Genomic DNA, 25,994 nt, shown 5'->3' on the forward strand with positions numbered 1-25,994 from the left:
TCCAGATCCTAAATTACCAATTTACCACCTATAATTCTCAAGAGAGAAACCATTCAATGCAACTTATGATGTAGTGCAAAACTAGAACTTACTGATTTGACCTAAATGGACAGTGAAACCATGGCTACTAATCAGCTCATTATAGCTTGAGCATCGTGTGCGCAGAGAGCGAACAAAAACCTACCAGTTTAAGTCTGCAGTCACAAGGATTTTCAAACAGACCAAAGGCCCAAGTATATTTGGTCATTCCAACTTACAGTACTTTACATATGATCAAAAAATTACAGCTTTATACATTTAATCAATTACAGACGTTTAGCTAAGTGTCGATGACAGTATGAGTTCACTACCTAAACAGCGACTGGTGATGGAACTGAAGCAGGGACCCGGTTTTCAACTGGGATTTCAACGAATTCAGCAAGAAGTGCCCGGAATTCATCCCCAGTCATTGTTTCCTTCTCAAGGAGGACCTCCACGATCTTGTCAATTGCTTCACGGTTGTTTCTTATGTGGGTCAATGCTATCTCATATGCTTCATCGGATAATCTCTTGATAGCAGAATCAATGTCTTCAGCAAGTTTTTCTGACATTGAGTTCCTTGCCATCATTCTCATTATGACGTCACCACTCTGGGATGCGTCCATCAACGACCACGGTCCAATGTCAGACATTCCAAAGGTTGTGACCATCTGCAACAACGCCAATTAAGTCTCAGTACAGTTGATTTAATATGGTAAAGAGCTAACGAGAGGGTGCTCTTAAAGCAGTTAACTTTGGAGCCACACTAGGAATTCAACAAATAGGACTGGAAACCACTATTTAAACTGGCAATTTCAAATGTCTGCCTTAACCGGTCTATGGGGAAGCTAACATGAGTAACAATATAATAAAGCTCTTATGCTTCTAAAGTACGAAAGAACTAAGAGTTTCAAGCCACATTTCATAAGACCAAGGATCACTGAAATTCGACAGTTATTTATAACCAGATAATGAATATCTTCAGTTACCTGTTTGGCCAAACCAGTGATCTGCTGCAAATCACCAGCTGCACCTGTTGTCACCTCAGGCTCACCAAAGATCACTTCCTCTGCAGCTCGACCACCAAGCCCACCAACAATTCTTGCAAATAGTTGCTGCTTGGAGATCAAGGTAGGATCATCCGCAGGAATAAACCAGGTAAGACCCCGTGCCTGACCTCGAGGGACCAGGGTCACTTTTTGGACAGCATCATGCCCTGGAGTCAATGTCCTGCATTGAAGAAAAAATGAAAACATTGTGTGGGTTACTTAAGTTCCATTTTTCTACAATTTTCCTTACAAGGTATTTGAGCTTCATAAGCACAAGTAATAACAAGCTAAGTAAGATATCTTTGGATATATCAAATGATATATGGGTGCAAGGGAGTAGAAATGAGAGTGAGAGAAAAGCATACAGCAAAAAGGTGAGCATTGGTGCAAACCTATAACATTCAAAGCTATACCATCAGAAGTTAAAACGCATTTTTATAAAATTTAGATGATGAACTTGGATCATGAATGAAGTAATGAATGCTCTTGTAGAAAACCTAAACAAGTTTCTATGGTCTTAAGATATTGGATGGGTTCCTTTGCCGCTGATGATATTAATATACTACAAATTCAAACATTCAAACCTAATTTTATATCTATAAAATAACATAACTTAAAACAAATAAGTAAGATTCATATCGCAGAATATTCATGGGTGTAATGCAAAGAGGAAACCAGTGTAAAGAATGAACCTTGGCCTGATGAAAACTATCATAAAGAGAATTTGTAGACAACAAGAACCAGAGACTAAATTATCACTTACCCACAGATGGCGTGACCAACTTCGTGATATGCCACCAGACTTTTACTCTTTCCATCTGTCATTACTGTTCCTTCCATTCCAGCCACTATTCTATCAATTGAATCATCAATCTCTTTCGGTGAAATTGCCGTCTTCCCGCGCCGACCAGCCAATATAGCTGCTTCATTTAGAAGGTTTGCAAGATCTGCTCCACTAAAACCAGGTGTCCTCATGGCTACAACATCTAGGGAAACATTTCCATCGAACTTCTTATTGCTAGCATGAACCTTTAAGATCTCTGTTCTGCCCCGTATGTCGGGGACATCAACAGACACCTGCCTGTCAAATCGGCCAGGCCTCAATAAGGCAGAGTCAAGAATGTCTGCCCTGTTAGTCGCTGCAACCACAATGATACCAGTGTTGCCCTCAAAACCATCCATTTCTGTCAAAAGCTGATTAAGGGTTTGTTCTCTTTCATCATTTCCCCCACCAATTCCAGTTCCTCTTTGCCGTCCAACAGCATCAATTTCATCAACAAATACAATGCAAGGTGCATTCTCTTTGGCCTTCTTAAAAAGATCACGAACTCGGGAAGCACCAACACCAACAAACATTTCAACAAACTCAGAACCTGAGATGGAGAAAAATGGAACACCAGCTTCACCAGCAATTGCCTTTGCTAACAGAGTCTTTCCAGTTCCTGGAGGACCAACAAGAAGAACCCCTTTAGGAATTCGAGCCCCAACAGCAGTGAACCTCTCGGGCTTCTTCAAGAATTCCACAACCTCCACAAAATCCTGCTTGGCTTCATCTACCCCAGCAACATCATCAAATGTCACTCCAGTGTTCGGTTCCATTTGGAACTTGGCTTTAGATTGACCAAATTGTAGAGGAAATCCAGGCCCACCAGGACCACCCATGCCTCCAGATGAACGCCTTGAGAGCAGGAACAAACCCCCAATTAAGATTAGTGGGAAAGCCAGATTTCCAATCAGGTTAAATAAAAGAGAGCCTGAATCTTCTTGGGCATTATGTGCTGCAAAGTCAATGTTCTTTTCCCTGAACTTCTGGAGGAGCTCTTGGCTTAGTCCAGGAAGTTGAACGCGAACTCGCTGCAATCGGTTCCCTAACTCAGGAGAAACAGCCTCAACAATAGCTATGGTTCCATTCTCAAATAAATCAACTTTTGTCACCCTGCCCTTGTCCAGATACTCCAAGAATCTAGAATAAGACATCCTTGAAGAAGAGACCCCTTGATCATCGGCTGCCATAGCATTCCCTGCCCCAAGTAAAGCAGGAGCTCCTACTCCCACATTTCCAAGCAACAACTTCAGAAAGCCTCTTCTTCCCTCATGCTGCTTTTGGTCCAGCGATGCCCTTGTGATAGATGTTTTGGTCACCTTACCCAATGATGGCAGAGCTGAAGGGTGCAAGAGATGTCTACCAGAAAAGTCCTTGCTCAAAGTTTGTTTAGTACTATGGGTAGATAACCCATTCCCCACGAGGCATGCTGACGATGCTGCCATCTGTGAGTACAACAAGAAAGTTGCTTGTAAGTTAATGAATTAATGAAAAATCCAAAAACATATGCATAAGTATTGCAATGTCAAGAATGACTGTCAGATTATGGAAATTAAATCAAGTAGTTCAACAGCCATGCAAGACAAAAAATATCACAGTAAGGGGCAGATGAAATCAGCTTTATTTCAAGACATAGCATTATAATAATGACCTTAAGACAAAAGGTGACATGAATAAACATTACTGGAGTAGAAATTAGAGCAATTCAACATTTTATAGAACAACATGAATGAATTCCAAGATCTTCACCCATATCACAATATTTAAGAAATTTCTCATAAATGGAAAGAGGGAATAGCCACAAGATAAACTTTTAAAACGGATAACCAAATAGCAACACATTCCAGTTCAACTAACCCCTTAATGTAGTTTTTACCTAACACATGATTTTTTTTAGTTACTTTTTTTTTTCCTTCAGAAGAAAATGAATTTAATCAAAAGCAAACACAATAGCATAAATTTTATGTGGACGAGGAGAAAATGAAAGAAGCCGTCACGAGACAAATTGAAGGACTGGTAACAAAGATGGTCTTTCTGATTCAATAAACCCACAAAAACATGCAAAATAAAGCTGAATTATAAATAATATTTAGCTACCTCAAGAAAGAAGCATCCCATCCCATTGACAGCAACAAAAAATTTAAAAAGTTCACATTCAGGCCAAGCCCACCAAACCCCTCTCCAGATTTTTTGTTTCCAAAGTACCAATATCAAGACATAGGCATAGAAACACACAAACCCATATGGGTACAAGGCAAGTTATGGACTAAAATGCACTGAAACTGAACAATTGAAAACAAACCCATCACAGATACAAGCTAATTCAAGCTAAGTAACAGTCGAAGAAGTTTGTACCTTGCAAAAGGGAGGATTTTTTAGAGGGAAAGAATGTAGATTTAAGAAGGGCGAGCGAGATAAATAGTTCTGGACCCTTAGGTGCAGAGACAGAGAGAGCTGAGAGGGGAGGAACGGATGAAGAAGCAAAATGGTATTTAGATGGAGTGGATGTGGTTTCAGAACAGCGTACGTGGCTTGATGCTAGTGGCTAGTTCCTGTCTTTTTCACCTGTTCGGATTTTTATCGGACGTTTTTGAAGAAATTCATTTTCGGTCAGAGGACTTGGAAATCGTTTAAGATTTTTGTTTTTAATTTTTAATTTTTCTGTTCTTATGCTGGGGATCTTAAAAGGGCACGTCACATATTTAAGCCAGGAATTGGGAAAAAAAGAGTACACGTCACACACTTTGCACCATGTGGACGCAATCAAAACTTTTAAAAAACATTGTTTTTTTCTCTTTTCAATCAGCTAAAACAGTCGGTAAACATTTCGTCAGGGCACTGGCACCTAATTTTCATCTTGTCGAAGAGAATTTTGAGTTGAAATCTCATAAACGATTATTTTATAATTACAGAATTCTTAGGAATATAATATATTTGAAGGAATTTTGATTATTTTACAACTTTAAAGTTCGAGTTAACTAAGACGATCTTTATGCACGTGACACAAAGAACCTTAAATTTTGTTTGAATTACAAAATTATTTGTTGTAATAGAGGCATAGATTATAATTTGATTTTTCTCATCATATTAAACAGGAGTCAATGCAAGTGTACTGTCACTGAATATTTAGTTTTGCTTGTGAAGATGAAGATAGTTGAAAGGCATGTACCAATACCGACCTCTAATGAGATATAATTCTATGATATTTTTTCTCAATTTGGTTTCTTTTGGGGATCAATAGGGTTACGTGTACGTTTTTGCTACCACAACATGAAAGTGAAACGTTGAAAATACAGGTATACATTCATCAACAGGGTAATCTGATGTAAATATAGAGGGCAGGGCCCCACATATCAGGAACTATCTCCATTCGGGGAGTACTTTCAAAAGGGTTAAAAGCGCTTTGTGGCAAACGAAAATACTTTTGACTGGGCTTGACAGAAAAATTTAAAAATAATTATGAGCAATAAAAGCGTTTTCTGAAGAAGCGGATGGTAGGAGATAGTTCATTATATGTGGAGTATTAGCAAGCATTTTAGCATTCTAATTAAAGGCACAAACATTTCGGCATTTTTTAAGTACAAGCTTCATTTGATATCTAACTTTGAGTGATAGTCTCAACAAAAGCATTGGCCTCAACATAAGATATTTTGATTGTTTTTGTTGTTAAGGATGCAGAGCAGCGTCCCTTGCTTTACTCACATATTGCAAACCTACAGACGGGGCAGTGGCCGTTGCTCTTCACCCATGGCACAATGCATTCCTCATGAAACATGTGTTTACAAGGTGTGAGCATAACCTCTTGTCTGGGCTCGAAGTCTTCCAAGCAAACGGCGCACCTCTTGCTATTTTCATCCTTCTCCATTTCATTCGCATTCACAACCGTGTCTCTGTAATACAAGTTGACCGTCTGTGATAATCTCCTAAAAGGTTTGTATATTTCTTTTTTGAGCTTCTGCAATGCCCGCTTTTGCTCAGTGTTGCTCAATCTTGAGCCCAGTTCCAGCCTAGACGGGGCGGCTGCGTTCCATTGGTTGCCGGTGATCTGTCTCCAGGGGTTTGCCTGTCCTGCCATTTCGTCGCCAAGGACCAGAATATGAATTCGGGAACCTGGCGGTGCTGCTGATCTGCAATTTCATATATATATATAGATGGTGATCCCAAATTAATAAGAGATGGATAGAAAATAAATAACAATGCGCAAGTCATGGATGCTACGGTTGAGATGAGATGCACTTCACTTTTCGCCCATTTTAAGTCTCATTCACCTATGTTTAATCCAATGACTGATATATAATTTGTCAAGTTACGTCCGTATTAGTAACAGAAAGTAAGTATATAGTATGGTTAAAGGATTAGAGCTTTACTAATTCTTGCATACTTACAGCATCAAATAAGCAAACATTTGGCAGAAAAGGAGGTCACCTCAGAAGACTTGGGAATGAAGTTATTCCAAAAATTAGTAACTTTAGTTTACTGTAGTTGATTAAAATTTTCCGTATGGAACTAGAAACTTTGCAGCTTTTCTATGCACATAAGTTGAAAATTATTGATTTTAAACCTCATACATGTGTATACTAATCATCTAATTGATTGTATTACCCGGCTAAGCCAAGAGGTTGTGCTCGTGCTCGTGCTTGCGTTCCCTCAAATGGTCGCCTTGAATCCGATGCACCTGTTCTGGTAGCCTGTTGATGCAACCAAAACAATTCATGTCACAATCTCATGATCTTTGAATAGCACGATAAAGAAACAGAGGATGAGACTATACTTACTTGGGTGGCTTGAAAATTATCATACAGGGGACTAATAGATTGTCCGAAAGGCCATTCACCAATATCGTCATTGATTCCAAAGAAGTAGTCATACGGATCATGATAGGTAAGAAGAGGAGGAGAATAGGCTGTAGTGTTATTGTTGGTGCTTCTGCTCATGGTGTAAGGTTAGATGCAATGTTGATGGTTTTGGGATTTTATGAGCTTTTATTCCTTCCTCTGCTTGAAGGTCTTTCAGGCACTAGGGAATACTTATATCTTCTCAATGTTTTCATCTTTTGCTTTTATGCTCCTCACTTTCGTATTGTAATGTCAAGTGGCGAAGTATGCGATGGTTTCTTCATTCTATAGATGCCCTTTTTTCTGGTGGCTTACGTGAAAAAGCTACAACAGATTCGACGGAAAGTAAGGTAGGAATCGATTCTTACCCCATCTCGCATGGGATCTTTTTCCTGTTTCTGTGATTATGTGATTGAGGTGACAATGTATTCTACGGTAGAGATTTCCCAGCATCAGCACGCATGCGTTTTCACACACGCTTAAGCAATCGTTAATGCATACAGTCGCTCATGCGCATATGGACGATTTTGTTTGATTGGTGAAGTTCTTGATTTCTTTAGAAAACATTAATCCTTTCTCCGGTGAAGGGTGACGATCGTCTCTGTTCAGAAATGACAGAATTTTCTATACGTTGATATTGCAGTTCTGAAATTCTCTAATGACAAGTGAACTCTGCATTTGCCTGCTCTTAAAAGTTTATTCCTCTGAGCTTTCAGTTGTCACCTTTTGGCCCCATTAAATTTGTCAATGCATCAATGCATGTAAAAAAGCAATTTAAAATTTAATTTAGTCTAATGATATCTAAATTTCCACGCTAGCGGAAGAATCATTCGTCTTTAAATTTGAAGCATATGAATTTCAATAAAAAAAGGTGCTTCTGGTCCTCATTGTCTTCTCGAATGTACCAGATGCTGGACCTGCAAATTAACCTGGAACAAGCGAGAAATAACATAAACCGGAAAAAAATTAAGAAGCTCAAAACCACGTAAGAGATTGGATATGCAAAAGATACCTCGTGCTCACAAGTCTGCTTGCTGATATAAAATAACGTAAAATACGCAGATTTTACTTGCTCATAGTTGAAGACAAACAGAAGTTCCAGAATATCGAGCCCACAGACATGAAAGCTACACGGGCTTGAAGAGGTATCACCCTGTATAGAGAGGCATTGAGGTTAAACTATCACACAAAAGTACTACTTAATTTTGACATTAAAAATTGAAATCTATGCTAATGTATGATGCTCTTGGAAAAGATTTGCCACATTTAGGGGGTCATACAGAAACTAACGTTTACAAACAGTTTTCAATGCTGTGTCTAACAAAATGTATAAACAGAAGCTCTGGATTACCCATACCAATGAGGGGAAAAAGGAGAAAAAAAGAGGATAAGAGAAAAAGGTGTACCAAAAATTCAATAAACTGACAGGTATCCAGAACCTAAATCCTGCACAAATAATAATAATCAAAATGAAAAGTTATCAGTTATTGAAATCTGGAGTATCAAGTGATCACAAATATCAATCAGAAGAGGTTTTTACCATAAAGTAAAGTAGGAAAAGCATCTCTCTGGTACTTGTCCGGGAGCTGTGAGAGTTTCCTTTGCCATAAATTGTTCCATGCAAAAACAACAGCAATCACAGTTGGACCAAGCACAATTTGGTTTAATAAAACCTGTAAGAAATGAAAGCTATGAGGTACATTTTAAAGGCTTGCGTTGCTTTTTAATTTTTTTTTTTTGGGGTTTCCAAGTTCCATAAGGTGATACTACCTCAATATTTATAATAAAAAACAAGGTCGTACCTTCAATAGTAGGTTCCCTACTGTTTTCGCAGGTAAAGTATGATCAAGAAACTGGTACCAAGCATAGGAACCGGGGCCGTATAAAAGAAACCCATAGGAAGTCATCCGAAGTGCACGAAGCCAATCATGATCTGAGAGGAGAGCATATTTTCCATCCTAAGAAAGAGGCTTTGGTCAAACACTAAACTCAAAGGACCACAATGTAACAAGGCATCCTCACAAGAAATAAACTATAACAAAGTGATTTGAAGTGCCTTAAGTTAAGATTGGACATGACAAGGCCAATTGACTGAGCTACAAAAGAGTCAACAAGCCTGGAGGATGGACCACCAAAATCAACTAGGATGCACGCCATGAAAGCTCTAATATGTCTCCAACCTAGAACTGAATTTTCTGCAAGCAAAACAACTAGGAGAGCCAAATTTTTCAAAGAACAAAGTCTTGATCCATCATTCCACCCTCCACAACCTTAGAATCACAATCTTTTGACTGAGCATTGGCTTAGAAGACAACAACCTATAGCTGGAAGGTCTAACAACGCCATCCAACATGATATAGACTCCATTTATTCTGGCATACTCAGCACTTATTCTACTAATATTAATAAAAACAAGCTCCAATAGTTTCCTAAAATTCACAGTATATACAACCAAAAAGAGCATACGTATGAGCATTTGCACTAACTTTGAGGCACTGAAGAAAAACAGCATCCGCCTGCAAATTTATATGCCAGTGCTCCCCTCAGAATTACAGAAAAAATACTCTCAAGTCTCAAGTGCCTGGTACTTGAAAACTATGAACAACCAAACAGAAAACTGAAACTTCATTTTCCTAATACCCAAACCATAGAAACCAAAAATGTCTACTTCTTCCAGTCCAGCTATAAAAAATTATTAGAAGTGTCAAACTTGCATTTCCCACATTTTCTGAGCACCCAAACAGGGAAAAATGAGAAATTCTCCTCACCCCATCCCAACAATGAAACCATTCAAGTTCTTCTTTCCCACATTTTCTCAGCAACCAACCATGGCATATAATCCCAAAAATTATCTTCACAAGGAATATGTACCAAAAGAAACCGACCGAACAACTTTTATATTCTCACCTTAACCCTTTCCTACATTTTCTCAGCAACCAAACAAAACCCAATAAACAAAAATGAGAAAAAGTTCACCAAACCTGTTGGTTAAGAGCCTTGGCTTTTGTCCACCGCTGGCTGAGCTGAGCAATTGTGTCTCCTGTTAGAGCCAGTGCGCCAGCTGTGGCAGCTTGCTTTAAGGGGAACCAGTGACCGGCTCCTCCGGTTGCCTCCACAGAATTGGAGGACTGGGATTTGGAATCAAATCGCCCTTTTCTTTGTTGTTTCGGTTTTCTCGGTGAAGGGTTCCAACCCCAAAGCCCGCCATGGCCTCCACCGCCAAGAGCATTCATATTCTCAAAGCAAGGAAGACAGAAGCACAATTACTTTTTTATTATTTTTCTCTTGAGAATAGTTTCGATTTTGTATTGAGAGCGAAATGGTGTGTTGGGTTACTGACAGTGGAGACGGGTAGGGTTCGGGCCGGGTTTGGGTCGAACCCGAAGATCAAAACAAATTTACAAAATCAATTTTCTTTTACTTTTACTTCATAACATATTAATTTAATTTAAACAAAAAATAAAAAAGTCTCACAGTAAAACACCCTAAAAAAAAACCTTAACTGCATTAAGAAATCATAATTGAAAAAGAAAACACTTAGAAAGCCTAATTGACCAAGAAAATGTAAAATTATTAAATTATTGTAAATAATACGAACTACAAGAAAGTAATAAAAACATGAAAATTGTCCCTGTTAAATTGGGGGGCATCGTGTGTCCGCCAGGACAAGTTGTGAGACTGCCATGTCTGTGTTTAAGTCAAGCTTGAAAGATCTTTGAGAATACTTCCAAGCACCTTCTTACCTTTCTAGCAACATACACAATAGAAGAAGAAGAAAAAAGAAAAAAGAAAAAAAAAGGGCAAGAAAGATGTCTCCAATTCACCTCAAATTCCTTCCTTTACTGATAACAGACTTGCGATACAAGTTATCTCTAGCTCTTACACAAATTAAAACAACATTAGAGTCCCACATCGGAAACTTATTGAAATATAGGAAGACTTATAAGGCCTTACACTGAGGTTTATAATTGCCGAGCTTAGTAGTGTGTGCTTGTAACTAAACAGAGCATTAAAGTGATTGGTTGTATGTGGATCTTGAGTAAGCCCTAGGCCAACAGGGCACTCCCTACCCACCATGGGTAGTTAGCAATTAACAAATGCTTGAAATAATGGATGCTAGGAGCTAAAGGCCCTATGCCCTGAGGGTGGGAAGGTCTTGGTGGCTTGCTCAACCCCACATCACGCACAATCATCTTTTTGTTCTTTTTTTGTAAATTCTGAAATGCTTCAAATCATTTAGGGCCCAAGCCCTTTAATTCAAATTTTTTATTTCCGACCTGTTTAAGTAGTTGATTGATGAAGTAACGTCTGAGTTGCAGAGGGGGTAAGTAGTAGTTGCTTCAATTCAAATTTTTTATTTCCGACCTGTTTATGTTTAAGTAATAGTTGCTTCAATTAATGGATGCTTCTGAACATATACTTTGCCCATAATCCCATAAATTATCTCCAGAAAACAAATATAGTATTTGTTTTTGCCATGAGCGTTATTGTTTTAATTTTTTCTTGATGTTTTAGTTTTGATCTTGTTGATGAAGTAATAGTTTACCAAATGAGTTGAAAGAGAGGAGTGGGTCTTCGTGGTTGGTATGGTGGTGGGGTAGAAGGGGTGGCAGCTGGTCGTCGGGGATGGGGTAGGAGGGGGCTGGTTAGGTTTTTTTCAATGCTTTTTAATTGATGTTTTGGTAATTGAGAGAGAGGGGATGAGAGAGGTTTTTTTTGTTTTTTTTTTGTTTTTGTTTTTTTGTTTTTCAATTTTAATTTTTAAAAATAAATATTTACCATGTTTTATAAATGTATTTATTATTTTTAAATAATTTGTGGGTCTCTCTGTTGCCACGCCATTTACTACGTAATGAGTTAACATATTTTTTGACGGCTGATTGACGGTGGGTATGAAAATGGAAGGAAATTGAACTTTATGTACAAAGTTTATACGAGAAAAACTTTAGGTAGCAAAGTCAAAATTTTGGTAAACTTCTGGGTAGTAAAGTGAAATTTACCATATCTTGATTGATAACTTATTCTAAAAATATAACATAAAACATTAAAGTAAATATAATCTTGACAAAATTCTTAATTGCCTCATACTCCTTAATCAATCTGAAAACAATGCTACACTTACCAATTTCAAAGTATAAGTTTTGGGTTATGTGCATGTGTATAATTAGATGACATATATTAAAGAGTGTTGTTATTTCCATCCCTCTGTCCTATTTCCCTAACCACTTTATCTTCAAAATTTTAAAGACAAATTTACCCTTTTGTAAAATGACTTCTAAGAACTTAGAGAAAAAACCCCACCTTCCCAAATTTGGTCTATTTAGTTGATACCTGTCCATTTACTTAAGATCCAATTGCTTTCTAGATCTATCACAATAGAGGAGTCATTCTATAGTGAGGGCCTTATATATGGCTCTTAGGTGCGATCCTATCTCTTAACTATTGGATAAAGCTAACCAATTTCATCTAACGACTAACCAATTTGATCCAATAATTAAGAGATAAGGCCTTACCTAAGGGCCATGTATCATGCCCCTCACTATATAATTCTCGCACAAGAGAGATATTAATCCCAAGTAAAGTATTCACTGTCATTCCCAAACAATAGTATGTCATCCACATACAAAACAAGAAATACGATAAAATTATAATAGTTTATCCTTAGTTGACAAATCTTCGGCCTGATTAGAGTTTTTATCTTAAAAAATGCTTAGATCTAATGGGTTTTTTTTTGGTGTTCACATGTAAGCCCATAAATAGGGTCCAAAATATAGAAAAACCTACAATACTTAAACCTAAAGCTTAAGCCCATTTTGACTTTTTCAAGGGACCAAATATACTGCATAAGCCTTAAAAAAACCTAAAAATTACAACACTACTATTAGAGTATTTTTTTTTTCTTTCTGAAAATCATAATGCAAGGGTAATAGTGGTACTTTACACATCAGTTGGTCATTTTTTGTGTGGTTTTTTCTTCAATTTATAGGTTTTAGTGTTTATATATATAATCAATGCAAGAAATGAGTTATATTATAAATTTATCTATTTTTTAAAATAAAAAAACCAGTTCTTTAAATAAAGTTCAAGAATACAAACTAAGATATCGAAATGACGCTAACAGAGTCTAGCACAGTGAAAAGGACTTGCAAATTAGTGGTCTCAAGTTGAACCCTTATGGCACTGTGGTAGTGCGTATGTGTGACAAACCTCCCTTCTCCCTCTAGTTTATACTATTGTACCATCTAAAGAACCAAGCCCAAGAGGACAAGAAAACTAACACGCTAAAAACCAAAAATAAAGCGGACAAAAGGTGTATGAACAATTACTAGCCCACATCACTACAATTAAGCCAAATCTCAATGATACCCCACAAAACCCAAGATAACCGAAACACTAAACCAACGCAAGAGTCGCAATCCCACCCACTAGGGCATATAGTCTTTAGGTTAACACAAAACATGTGATAAATCTGGAGAAAAATTGGTTTCCAGTGATCTAAGCGCGAATAACAGCGAACAAATATATTAATTATGGCAAAAACCAATTGGGTAGCAAACTCTTCAAATACGAGGTAGAACTAAATTTAGAGAAGATGAGAGTGTTAGATAAAGAGTTTTGGGAGTAGGATTTGATTGAGTACATAGCCCAATAGAAGTCATGGTGAACTTCGATATGAGCATGCCTCATAAGAAATCACAACAAAAGGCTTCTGATCCAAAATCAAAACGCTTAATGAACTTATTCACTAACCCAAAAGAAAACAGAAGAGGAGATGAGAATTGAGAAGGGGTTGCTCTCCTCCTATATGGAGGCTTTTCCTTGGGACCTTTCCAATTCATAGTCCAGTTAAGTGTCAATGAGCGTCTACTGATTGTGGGTTCGTCGTGCAACGGATCTGTCCTCCTCTCATATGTTTTCCTTACAGACACAAATCTCACGATTTCATTCATATGTGATCATGGAGAGAAGTTGGAAAGACTTGTTGCTTGATTGTGGCTTCACTTCCCCAACTTCAAGGTTCTTTTGTTTGTTGAGAGAGACAATTTCATTTCATCTGATTGCTCAGCTGCAAATCCTCTGTGGTGGCCACAGTTAAGTTAACAAGTCACGACTTTTACATTTTCAGTTACAACAAGTTCTAGCTTTTGACAATAAAACAAACCTCAGCCTCATCAACCTTCAGTCCATCAAGAGAACCAAAGCTCATGGGTAAAAACACCATAAGGAGTTGTAAGTGCGTCAATAATTATTTTTGCGTACTGAAGACATACTTCATTCACCAAATCAACCAAAGATGATATAAGCAAAGCCTTTAACATCACCATTAGCCTTTAACATCACTGTACTTCCATAAACATAACAAGAAATTTAACTTCTAATCCAAAAATATTTGAAGTATCATCAAACAAAACATTAGCTGGTCACTAAGTTAGAGGCCAATTAAGGTTCTGGTGTCCAACTATATAATATTAGTCAAGGGCGCTCACAGCCCTCTTTAACAAAATGGTGTTTTAGCTCATTGTTAGACTGCATCACCTCTATCAGCGTGCTGTGTGGGTGCTTGTTTCAATCTTCACAATCTTCGCAATCTTCGCAACTGTCAGTCGAATAAAAATCTGATCCCAACTCCGCAATATCTTCCTCCAGAAAAAGAGCTTTGGTCTCTCCTAGCACTTCAACCCCGCACACTGTATCAGATTGTGACATCAAAAAGTAAAATACTTGAACAGATACCGGTCATTTCCAAGGAATTTTAAAAAATACTTGAACAAATGTGTTAGGTTAATGTTCTCTTAATGCCTTAATGAGCACCATTTTAAAACAGATATGCAAACAGAATAAATAGAAGTTGTCAATTGCTTTGCCCCAGTCCCTCAAAAAAGGTATGACTAATGGAAGGTTTGAAAAAGTGGCTTTTACATAAGGCTATTCCAAAATGAGAAATGCATTTATTGTTTTCAACATTAGAAATTCAAATAAGCTCTTCATCTACCCAAAAGATAAAACTCAACCATGTACAATCGAAGACTGAATCAAAACATAGACGACAGTTCAAACTGATTGGGAACCAATTCATGAACATGTTGAGTTATTTATGGATCTTTAGATGACAATCATGCATAAATGTTGGTCCATACACAAAGCCTTCTGAGGTAGAGGCACATTTTAGACAGCAACTCCACACACGAGTTAACTTCCCAACAGCAAAACAAAAAAGAAGCAAACCAACCTCCCAAAAGCATGCTAACAAGAATCTTCTATATTAACATCCTAGAAATGCAATCTTCTATATTAACATCCTAGAAAAGCATGACTACAACAACCAATTCATATTAAGTCTTAGAAGGTAAAAGAATAATGCAAAAAGGTTAAATCTTTACCTGAATTTATATTCAGTACTTCTACATCCTTCCCCACCAGAATATCCTTCAGTGAAATAAAGCTCGGAACATGACTAAATACCTCAAAATCTGACTTGAACCCATCAACAGACACCCATTCTGCAAGTATTTCATGGGTTTGAATGATCCGTACGGCCACCTTCCAGCATCTTGGGTATCAATCGAAATATTCTTCCTCCAAAGATTTTGTGCACCAGAATCATTCAGTGTCCAAAATTTGATTTTAAGACCATCAGTATGACACACACAAATACAATCTCCCAAAACTCCCAAGACCACATTATGACATTCCTCCCGTCCAAAAGGCGGGGATGGAACTGATTGCAACTTTTCAGTATCCAAGTCAAAAGAAATTATGGTAAAACTTGACCACTCATCGCAAAACCAATAAAGCACTCCTTTCACATAGGTGGGGAATGCTAGCTTACTAGCTAAGTAGGGAGCACTACCAACAGATTTCCATGAACCTGCTCCAAGTGTGTGTATCTCAGCCACCCTATTAGGACGAGGGGTCCCTTGCTTAAACATTCTTATCACCTTATATTCGTTAGTCCTTGGACTGAATCCGAATCCACAATCGATTGAAATCTTTTCATTCTCAGGTTTAGAACCTTCGGGAAGGTTTATAAATTCTCCGGTTATTGGATTGCACACAACAGCAGGGTCATTGGAGAATGGCTCAGACAGGCAAAGCAAGCCGTTACACGAGTTCACCACATTGTACTTGTGATCATTTCGCCTTACCTTGATGCAAGGCTTTCTTGTAGTGCCATGTTTCCTATCAAGCATCACATTGGCATTACTGTGGTCACTGACTACTTGCTCAGCATTGCGCAATGGGATTTTACATTTGGAAAGAGTCATGTGGAAATCAGATTGCTTACGATAACGGTCATATGCACCAGAGTCCTTCAAAAAGGAACCAGAGCTATCTTCAGGCTCAACAAAGTAAAGGGTTCTCGACACGCGTGCTGGACCCAAGGGCCGGGCCATAGGAAAGACCTCTGCTGGTGCAAAATGCAGCTGAGCAAATTCAGGGTCCGAAATTAGACCATGCCAAGTCTTGCATACACACTTGCACACGAGAATGCTCCTTGTTGGGATCTTTAGTAGAACCATGTGAATGATAGACTTTGGAAGATCTGTTATAAAAGGACCCATTTCTTGAATGTGGTCATCCTTGTTCCCTATATGGGTGGCACAAGATGTAGACTTTCTTTTCCTCTTCATGAATCTATTGAAAAAAAAAAACACTACAATAATATAAATAAAGGGTTAAGCCAGTTGTGGTTAAGTGCCACAGAGAAAAGAACACCAAAATCACCACATTAGCACAACATCCACAACTGACCCACCCAATGAAAAACAGACTGAAGTGGAAAAAGAATCACTTATATGCTTTTCCTATTACTGAATAAAAATCATAGCAAATCAGTGATGGAATTCCCAAGTGAAGGAAAAATGGGAATTTTAGGGTAACATATGATCAAAATGAAAAGCTAAATTACAAAATTAGTAACAAAAATAGGGTTTAAAACACTAAAATGGTAAGAACTGAAAGTATTACCTGGATAAAATGGTAAGAAGTCAGAAAGATGGAAGTCTTTTTGCTTTTTTGGGTCAAAAAGACGGAAGTGTTTTACCTAATGGCAGAAGGCGGAAAGGCAATTGCTAATTTGTATGGGAGGATTCAACATGGCGGGAAGAGGGTTCAGCTCGGCGGGAAAAGATGACGCACTGACTGGCCCAATGGGCCTTTCAACTTTTGGACTAAACACTAAGGACCCGCTTTATGTTTTCTTAAAATATTTTTAATGAATGAAAACAAGCAAACGAATTTGCATTTTCAGGAAATGAAAATGCGTATGGTAGATTAATTAGAAAACATCTTCAGAAAATAAAAACAATGAAAATGTGTCTGATAGTACAATTTGAAATAATAATATGTGAGTTATTTTTATGAAAACATTTCCCATGAGAATGAAAACAACTTTTTTCCGTTTTCTACAAGTACACATGAACTTGTTTTCATTTTATAAAAACATTCTCAATGTTTTATGTTTTTGGTCCACCGAACATGTTTTTTCCTCATTTTTGTTCTCTAAATGAGGCAAAAACATTTTTGAACCCAGTACTCCTATTGATAGAGTGATTGAAAGAAATTATGCTTGGCTCAACTTTTGATCCCATGACTTCAAATTATCTCCCACCAAGCTTCTTAGTAAATTTCCAAGGGACCAATTAACAACTTCAGTCTGCCCATCAGTTTGAAGATGGTAGCCGAATTGAACTTGTAACTTGCATCATACACAACTTCAAGACAATTCAAGATCACAAACCACCTTGCAATACGCTTTCGATCTCAATACAAGAATTGAAAACATATCTAAAACACTAAACCAAACACTCTCACCTCAACGACCTACAGAATGGACATCGTTTTTTGTCTTCTCATAATTGGCGCCAAGGACTCTGAAGCTCTTCAGTCCTCTGGTGATAACGGCAAAGCTTCTACAAGCTATAGCGGAGCAAGTGAGCTCGAAAAGTTTCATGTCAACGATGTAGGCGTCGCCGCCATCTCCCCTAGCTTGAATATGGAGATTTTCCACCTGGTCAAGTGCAGAAATGTAAGGTTAATTTCAGTCGCGCCCAACACTATACTGAAGCTTACACATTAACAAACACAACACTGAACACTCTGAGCTTCTTCGTCGTTGTAGCCAAGAGGTGCCCAACCTTCATGAATTGGTGCTCATCATCGGGAATCCAGCAAAAGCGAGTTTGGAGACATGTTCATAGCTCGCATATAATAAAGCTCGTGTAAAAGAGAGCACTGAGCTCAAAACACAGGAAAAACAATTAAAAGGGCATAAATGTAATTTTGGCAACACACTAAACCTGATATAAGGGTTTGAAAATCATGGAATTTTGAGGGTTTTTTTTTTTTTTGGTAGGAAGAAGAATTTCAAGGTGCTAGTTGGTAACAAACTGATTGGGATACATTGGACAACAAAACATGCAATGACTAGAATTCTTTAAAACAATAATATAAATTCTAAGTTAGACCATTATAATTTCAAAGATATTTCTTAAATTAATCAATAATTTGTAATCATAATTACTTAATTTCAGGAATAATTGCAAGCAACTAGTTCTGTGTTCGAATCACCCTTGCATATGCGGTTCTGTGTAACTGTGTTTGAATCTCACCTTTTCTGATCGCTTGTATCCAAAATAATTAAATAAATGTCCCAAATTCAAATGCCCTTAACAATTAATAAAAAGAATAAATTATACTTATATTCACAACCAAATCATCAAAGTTATTTATTCTCGAATTGCATTGATGGTTACCTACTATATGAGTAAAGTAGTAGCAACTTCTGTGCAACTCCACGTAGAAAAGTAGAAGGGTTGGAACATTCCACTTTGGGTCTTGGTTCCACACATTGGACTCCAACAACAAAGGCAAAAAGCATACAATTTGAGATGACCGACGTACGTTCTTGTCGGTGCATGCCTGGTCATGCATTGAATTGCATTGCATGTACCCTCTTCTGTCTTGTCCCCATGGTCAGTCGCCGCCGCGTCTAAGACTCTAGCAAGTCTTGCCTGTTGTTTTTCTTCTACTCCACCAGAGCTTTTATTTATAAGCTTGAATTCATATATCGTTTCCATATATTCTCATTATTCATCAGTGACCCATACAATACAATTTGGTAAATTAAGAGACAAGGCGAGAGAGAGAGAGAGAGAGAGAGAGAGAGAGAGAGAGCAAAATGGTGGTTTTTTTTGGTGTGTTTGTGCAATGTGTAGCAGCACAGACAGTGTATGTGGTGGGAGATAGCTTAGGTTGGACCATTCCACAATCTGGGTAACAATATGTCACTTGGGCATCTGCTAACAAGTTTGCTGTTGGTGATATTCTCAGTAAGATTTCTCAAGTCTTCTAATTTCCTTTTTTATTCTAATTTATAACTTCTCACCTCTTGTCTTTGCTAGTCAATTGGGGAACTAGTACTCATCATTATTTGACGTTGGGTCTTACCTAATTCTCATGTGATTACTTGATTTTTAAATTACCCTTTAGATTAATATAACTTAAGTATTAGTTGATTCTTTTTTCTTAAAAATTAATTACTTACCTCTCTTCTCACACTAGACGTTATTTCTTAATAATTTTTCAGTATTCAACTTCGCCACCTACGCACATGATGTACAACAAGTACCCAAAGCATCGTTCGACTCATGCAGCTCGGACAACGCAATTGGCCCGTCCATCACAACAGGCCCAGCTAATGTCACCTCACCTCAGCAGGTGACAACTACTTCATCTGCACTTATGGCACCCATCGCCACTCGTGCCGAAGCTAGCCATCACCATCTCAGCCACCCCTGAGCCTCGCCTCTGCACCAACTTCGTGCCGCCACCACCACCGCCACTACCCTCCTACCACACCATCACCGTCATCGAACGCTTGTGCTCCTGTCCCGTCACCGTCACCGTCACCGCCACCGTGAAGGCTACTCTTGGGTTTTCCCCACCCCTTGATAATTCCTCTTCACCAGCTGCTGTAGAGGGTTTTTCTTTGTCCTTCTTGTCCCTTGTCATCATGGATTTGTTCTTTTAGATATTTTCTGTGAAGACTCGGGAGATGGACATGTTTTTATGATTGTTAGTGATTGTATTTTGTGTAAGATTTGCATTCTAATACAAACCCTAAAGATGGTCTTCTAATCACTTAAGGATAACTAGTCCAATGTCAATTAGGATTACATGGATTGATTCAATTTTAAGGCTTGATATATATGACTTTTCAGATAAATACAAGTGCTTAAGATTTCCTATATTGAATGGATTGCGATACCTAATCCTTTTGGCTAAGGGAGTTTAAGTAATCCATGATGAGGAGGATTCTTAAACTATGCTTATAAAAGGGAGGTCCCTATGCTAATGGCAAATCACTCTCATATTATTCTACCTCATCAAGAAGAGATTCAAGAGCTGGATAGCATAGAGAAACTACCCTACTGCGATACTGCGAATCTGTCCAAGAACGAACCAGCCAAGAACCTACTACAGAATTCCAATTTCTTCCAGAGTAAGAAATCCAGTTCCTTGCTGCAGTAATCATCACCATGTCTGATCAAGGTATGTTATGTGTTTTGAGCATATAAACCAATTAAGTTTACATATGGTATCAGAGCCAGGTTATATGTTCTTAACCTAATTACAAGATAAAATTCGCCTTAAAAGGAATATGTTTTATACTGTCTTTATAAGCATGTAAGTTTGATTGCATATCTTAATTGTTAAGGTATGAGTTAAGCATAAAGTTCTCTGCTTAAATCATGCTTGAAAGACTGATATTGATCAAAGTTTGGGGAGGATCTTGAATCGATTAAGTGAGCCACATCAACTAAATCGATACAAGAAATTCTTCATTCAAAGTTCCTGATCAAGATTGCATTATATTCAATCTCTCTTGTACAAATCTCTGTCCACAGATGTGAATTGTGCAAGAAGGATTGATTATAATGGAACGGATTAGAAAAACAGATTGTATGAGCAAACAATGAGTGTTTCTCCATCCACAGATGTGGAATCATTCGTTGTTTCAAGCCTGCTTCTACTGATTTGTTGTTCTAAGACCATGGAACATGTTTGATTTGTGATCTACATATGCAAATCAATAATGTTTAATTAAAGTTATTGGGGATTAGTATTTATGTTTTTCTTGAAACTACAGTCAATACTACAAGCTACAACTCTATCGAAATCTTGACCGGTTCAAACTATCTAAAGTGGAAAGAAGAGCTGGAAATCTCACTAGGGCTAATGGACTATGACATAGCTCTAAAATGGGATGCACTTAAGGAACCTACTGCAGATGCAACTGCAGATGTCAAAAGGAAATATGAAAGATGGGAAAAACAGAATGGCTACACTGATTATGCTGAAAACCATGACACCTTCTTTAAGAGGAAGTATTCCAAGATCAGATTGTGCCAAAGATTTTCTTGTTTCAATTGGTTAGAAATTTAAAGAATCTGAGAAAGGAGAGAAAGGTATCCTGCTGAACAAATTGACTGAGATGAAGTATGATGGGCGTGGTTGTGTAAGAGCTCGCATAATGAATATGGCAGACATTGCGAACAAGCTAAAGGGATTAAACATGACTATAGATGATGATATGATGGTGCATTTTGCATTGAATTCACTGCCAAAAGAATTCAAAACTCTCAAGAGTTCTTATGTGGCTCAAAAGGAAAGTTGGACATTGAATGATCTCATAACAATAAGTGTTCAAGAAGAAAATAATATCATCATGGAAAGGGGTCAAAAGACTATGAATATGGTACAAGATTATCGTGTCAAACAATCCAAAGAAAAGAAGGGAAATTTTGCAGAAAAGAAAGATAAGGAAAATACCAAGATGAAATAGGGAAAGCCAACTGGATTGAAATGCTATTTCTGCAGAAAATTTGGACACATGAAAAGGAACTGCACAAGGTACCAGAGGTGGTTAGAAAAGCAGAAAAACAAAGGCAAAATGAAGGTAAGATTGAAAACGTTTTGGTCTGTTTTGAATCAAATTTGATTGATGTTTCAACTGATACTTGGTGGTTCGACAGTGGTGCTTCAATACATGTTGCTAATTCTTTGCAGGGGTTCATAACCAAGAGACCGCCAAACAAGGATGAGGTGAAGGTGTTCGTAGGAAATGGAGTCAAAGTACAAGTGGAGTTCATTGGAGCAGTTAGGATTCAATTAGATTCTAGTTTTGTTTTGGATTTGGTAGATGTAGTAAATGTTCCCTCTATGACAAGGAACCTTATTTCAGTTGCTAGACTTGTAAAATCAAAGCTCACTTTGAGTTTTGATGAATTTGGTATTTCAATTTACAATAATAAAGAGTTAGTTGGAAATGGAATTCTCATTTGCAATATGTTTCAGTTAAATTGCAAGGCTCCTCAAATGGTTATGAACATCACAAGCACAAAACGTAATAATCAAACTTCTGCAAAAATTTGGCACAAAAGACTCGGGCATATTTCAAAAGAAAGACTGAACACCCTATGCAAAGAATCTATGTTAGCACCACTTGACTTTAATGAGTTGGATGAAAACTGTGTTGAATGTATAAAAGGAAAACTAACCACCTTAAGGAAGAAAGGAGCAGTAAGAAGTGAAAATTTGTTGGAATTAATTCACACTGATATTTGTGGTCCTTTTCCAAATCCAACACATGAAGGATACAAGTATTTTATCACCTTCACAGAGGATCACTCAAGATATGGACATATCTATTTAATAAAAGAAAAATCAGAAGCCTTAGATATGTTCAAAATCTATAAAGCCGAGGTGGAAAAATAGTTGGAACTTAAAATTAAAGTGGTAAGGTCAGACCCAGGTGGAGAATATTATGGCAAATTTGATTAAGCCAGAAGAAATCTAGGTCCTTTTGCAAGATATCTCCAGGAAAAAGGTATAATAGCTCAGTATACCAATCCAAGTATACCTCAGCAGAATGGAGTTTCTGAGAGAAGGAATAGGACTTTAAAAGACATGGTAAGAAGCATGATGTGCTGTACCAATCTCCCTATTTTCCTGTGGGGAAAAGCCTTGAAGACTGCAAACTATATCTTGAATAGAGTTCCAACAAAAAGCGTTGACAAAATCCCTTTCGAAATATGGAATAAAAGGACACCAAGCTTAAACCACTTAAAGGTTTAGGGTTGCAAAGAAGAGGCAAAACTCTACAACCCTGTGAAAAAGAAACTAGACTCAAGAACTGTGAGCTGCTTTTTTATCGGCTATCCTGAAGTATCCAAAGGGTATATGTTCTACTGTCCAAAGAACACCACAAGATTTGTTGAAACTGAAAGAGCAGTTTTCATGGAAAATGAATATGATGAAATAGAGGATAGAGTTTTGGATTTTGATGAAGAATCAATGGAGATTCATAACAATGTTGGATCTGAGACAAGTAAAGGCATTGTTATAATACCTGCAATTGAGACAAACTGTGAAAACCTTGACAATATGGAAGAAGACACGGATCAGGCACAGTAGAAGCACAAATTATGAATCCACCTGTGCAAGACAACAACGACATTCTAGACACAGTTCAAGCAGAAATTTTGAATATGCCTGTACAAAATAATATTGATGTTCAAGGCACAAACCAAAATATAGAGGATATGGAGTTGAGAAGGTCAAAAAGAGCAAGAAGATCTGCATTGTCAGATTTCTATGTATATCTACAAGAATCTGAGCATGACATGCTTGGAAAAGATGATCCTGAGAATTTCAAGCAAGCCATAATGGGTGAAGACAATGAAAGGTGGTCGGCTGCAATGAAATCTGAGTTAGAGTCAAGGAGAAAGAATGGTGTTTGGGAATTAAAAGTTTTACCTCAAGGATGTAAACCTATAGGCTGCAAATGGGTTTATAAGACTAAAAGGGACTCGAAAGGGGCAATAGACAGGTACAAAGCTAGGCTGGTTGCAAAAGGGTACAGACAACAAGAGGGCATTGATTATACATAAACCTTCTCACCAGTATCCACTAAAGACTCATTCAGAGTGATCATGGCGTTGGTTGCACATTTTGACCTGCACCTTTACCAGATGGACATCAAAACTGCATTCCTAAATGGATATTTGAAGGAAGAAATTTACATGCAGCAGCCTGAGGGTTTTGTTCAAAGGGGACAGGAAAACATGGTCTTACCGAAAAGTGTCATTTGTGTGTACAAAAAAATTCTTTTTTTGAATCTTTGTTCCATTGTTTGAAAATAAGACGATAATATATAAGTAATATCTTTTATTTCTCTCACCACTCTTTATGTTTAGAGCTCCCACGTTGGAGAGTGGAAGCTTTGCAATAATCTTTAGAGGATGTTAGGCAATTGGTTGGATATTCACATTCTAACATGGTATTAGAGTCAGTTATCCATTTAGCAAGTCAACGTTCCCACATTCTCCCACTAAGGTGCAATAGACTCCACACGTGAGGGGCGTATTGAGATTGTCCACATTGGATTGGAGGATTGAAACTTTGCAAAAGCCCTTAGGCCCTCTCCACTAATTGCCAACGCATTCTAATACTCTTTCCTTACCTTCCTTTCACCTTTCACCTTTCACCCTTCGGTTTTACAACAATTCCAAAAACCAAATGTCTAAAATGATAGCTATGGATCTTAGCCTAAATGGAGAAAGAAGAGGCAATTTGTCTTGCTCAGCAAATATGCTACAAAAGTATATGAATAACTTAAATATTCCAGAACCAAAAAAATAAACTTAAATATAAGAAATTTAGCTGTGGAATGACAAAAAAGAAGAAGAGAGAATAGAGGGAGACACTAAGACATCAAGTAATGATGAAAGGGATAGATTAAGAACTAGGGGTTTAGAAAAAAGGGGCTAAAGGGTGGAGAGAGTATTCTTGTAATTGGAATTACTTCTTGCTCATACTAGTGAATTTTATGTAGGTGATGATGAAAGTCTAAAATATCAACGAAATATCGAGAATATTATCGTTTTTACGAGTCAATGATATTTTAGAACATATTCATATCGTATAAATATCGATAATATCGGAAAATATCGATATCGATAATTTCTCTCACACTTCAGCAATATTTGGCTAAAATATTGCTAAAATATCGATAATATCAAGATGATGAAGACAATGAAAATTTTGAAGCGTTATATACATTAACACCCCCTGAGGTTTCTTGTGTTTTCATAAAACCCTATCATGTCTCAAAAATTACATGAACACCCTAGAAGTTTTAGTTTGTTTTTACAAAACCTCTTTTTGTTGATTGTTTGTCCAAAAATTGATGATTTCATTGAAAAAATATTATGCAAATGATAAAATTAACCTCAATGAAGTATATGCAATCTAATCTCAAAGGCCAATGTTGTCATTTGGAGAATTTTCTTGTATAAAATCATCAATCTTTGGATTAAAAATCAATGAAAAGGAGTTTTATGAAAACAATTTAAAACCTCAGGTGGTGTTCTTGTAATTTCTAAAACCTCAAGGAGTTTTGTGAAAAAGCCGAAAACATCAGGAGGTGTTAGTGTAAATAACTCAAATTTGAACCTTATTGGAACTCTATGTAGTATTAAGTCACTCATGTATCTTACCATGCAGTGTATAAAGTGTAAAATATTGTAGTAAATCATTATAAATAAATGATTATGTGTGTTTAATATTCTTCATTAATTAATACATATTTTATACACTCGCAGTGTTTGTCAGCTTGCTATATGAGCAACTTAAATCAATTAAACCCATCATGCAATGCATTTTCTTCCAATTTTTTGTGATAAAGTAATAGATAATTGACTAAATAAACATCCCCCCAAGTTTCAAGAAAAATTTCCAAGTTTTTCTTACAATTTCCGTGGTTTTTATTCAATTTTATCGATATTGATAATATTCCGATATCTGAGTTGAAATTTTCGTGTTTTTGAACTACCGATATTTCCGAAATCATCGATATTTTAGACCTTGGTGATGACAAAGAATGTTGGCACATTGTTGAATATCGTTAAATTCTTGGTGTTGTGTGATTGTTTACTTTGTTCATGTTCTTTTATAAGGTATTTCCAAACGGTTTAAGGATTTAAAAGGTAAAACAATAGGAGAGCAAAGCTGGAATAAATAAATTCATAAGCTCCTATATTTTTAAATTTTCCAACACATTCAACCATCCTAGACCATCAGAATTCCAAAACAAACCGAATTCTATTTCAGTGTAGATGCAATGTAATGGCAAAACAATGCACTGCTTGATCAATTATAGTTACTTTTTACAATTTTGTTTTTACTAATACATATAATTTTATA

At 37.1% G+C, this 25,994-nt stretch overlaps 3 protein-coding genes and 3 pseudogenes across 5 annotated transcripts; 2 read left to right on the forward strand and 4 right to left on the reverse strand.

The window, feature by feature from the left end:
* Positions 1–209: 209 nt before the first annotated feature.
* On the reverse strand, positions 210–4,564 carry LOC103328337 (ATP-dependent zinc metalloprotease FTSH 8, chloroplastic). Of its 2 annotated transcripts, none has more exons than XM_008230729.2 (4): positions 4,246–4,564; positions 1,831–3,335; positions 1,008–1,248; positions 210–689 (listed from the first exon to the last, which is right to left on the reverse strand). In XM_008230729.2, exons 2-4 carry the CDS (start codon positions 3,333–3,335, stop codon positions 351–353), a joined length of 2,085 nt encoding a protein of 694 aa, XP_008228951.2. In that variant the 5' UTR covers positions 4,246–4,564; the 3' UTR covers positions 210–350. The 2 variants fall into 2 exon arrangements, with proteins under 2 accessions (XP_008228951.2, XP_088907337.1); XM_089051211.1 differs by having other exon boundaries at positions 3,988–4,248.
* An 847-nt stretch (positions 4,565–5,411) lies between these two features.
* Positions 5,412–7,333, reverse strand: LOC103328338 (uncharacterized). The gene is made up of 3 exons (XM_008230730.3): positions 6,666–7,333; positions 6,493–6,578; positions 5,412–6,017 (listed from the first exon to the last, which is right to left on the reverse strand). The coding sequence occupies exons 1-3, from the start codon at positions 6,822–6,824 to the stop codon at positions 5,585–5,587; spliced, it is 678 nt and encodes a 225-aa protein (XP_008228952.2). The 5' UTR covers positions 6,825–7,333; the 3' UTR covers positions 5,412–5,584.
* A 154-nt stretch (positions 7,334–7,487) lies between these two features.
* Positions 7,488–10,029, reverse strand: LOC103328339 (Peroxisomal membrane 22 kDa (Mpv17/PMP22) family protein). Of its 2 annotated transcripts, none has more exons than XM_089051044.1 (6): positions 9,707–10,029; positions 8,528–8,683; positions 8,266–8,311; positions 8,132–8,171; positions 7,738–7,878; positions 7,488–7,654 (listed from the first exon to the last, which is right to left on the reverse strand). In XM_089051044.1, exons 1-5 carry the CDS (start codon positions 9,956–9,958, stop codon positions 7,791–7,793), a joined length of 582 nt encoding a protein of 193 aa, XP_088907170.1. In that variant the 5' UTR covers positions 9,959–10,029; the 3' UTR covers positions 7,488–7,654; positions 7,738–7,790. The 2 variants fall into 2 exon arrangements, with proteins under 2 accessions (XP_088907170.1, XP_088907169.1); XM_089051043.1 differs by having other exon boundaries at positions 8,266–8,398.
* Positions 10,030–14,291: 4,262 nt separating this feature from the next.
* On the reverse strand, positions 14,292–16,357 carry LOC103328368 (F-box/kelch-repeat protein At3g23880-like; annotated as a pseudogene).
* A 2,546-nt stretch (positions 16,358–18,903) lies between these two features.
* LOC103328370 (cucumber peeling cupredoxin-like) lies at positions 18,904–19,758 on the forward strand (annotated as a pseudogene).
* A 1,464-nt stretch (positions 19,759–21,222) lies between these two features.
* Positions 21,223–21,832, forward strand: LOC148917816 (uncharacterized; annotated as a pseudogene).
* The last annotated feature ends 4,162 nt before the right edge of the window (positions 21,833–25,994 follow it).

The sequence above is a fragment of the Prunus mume genome, linkage group LG4 (genome assembly GCF_029339155.1).
Source record: "Prunus mume cultivar Tortuosa linkage group LG4, ASM2933915v1, whole genome shotgun sequence".
In the NCBI taxonomy this organism is placed as follows: Eukaryota; Viridiplantae; Streptophyta; class Magnoliopsida; order Rosales; family Rosaceae; genus Prunus; species Prunus mume.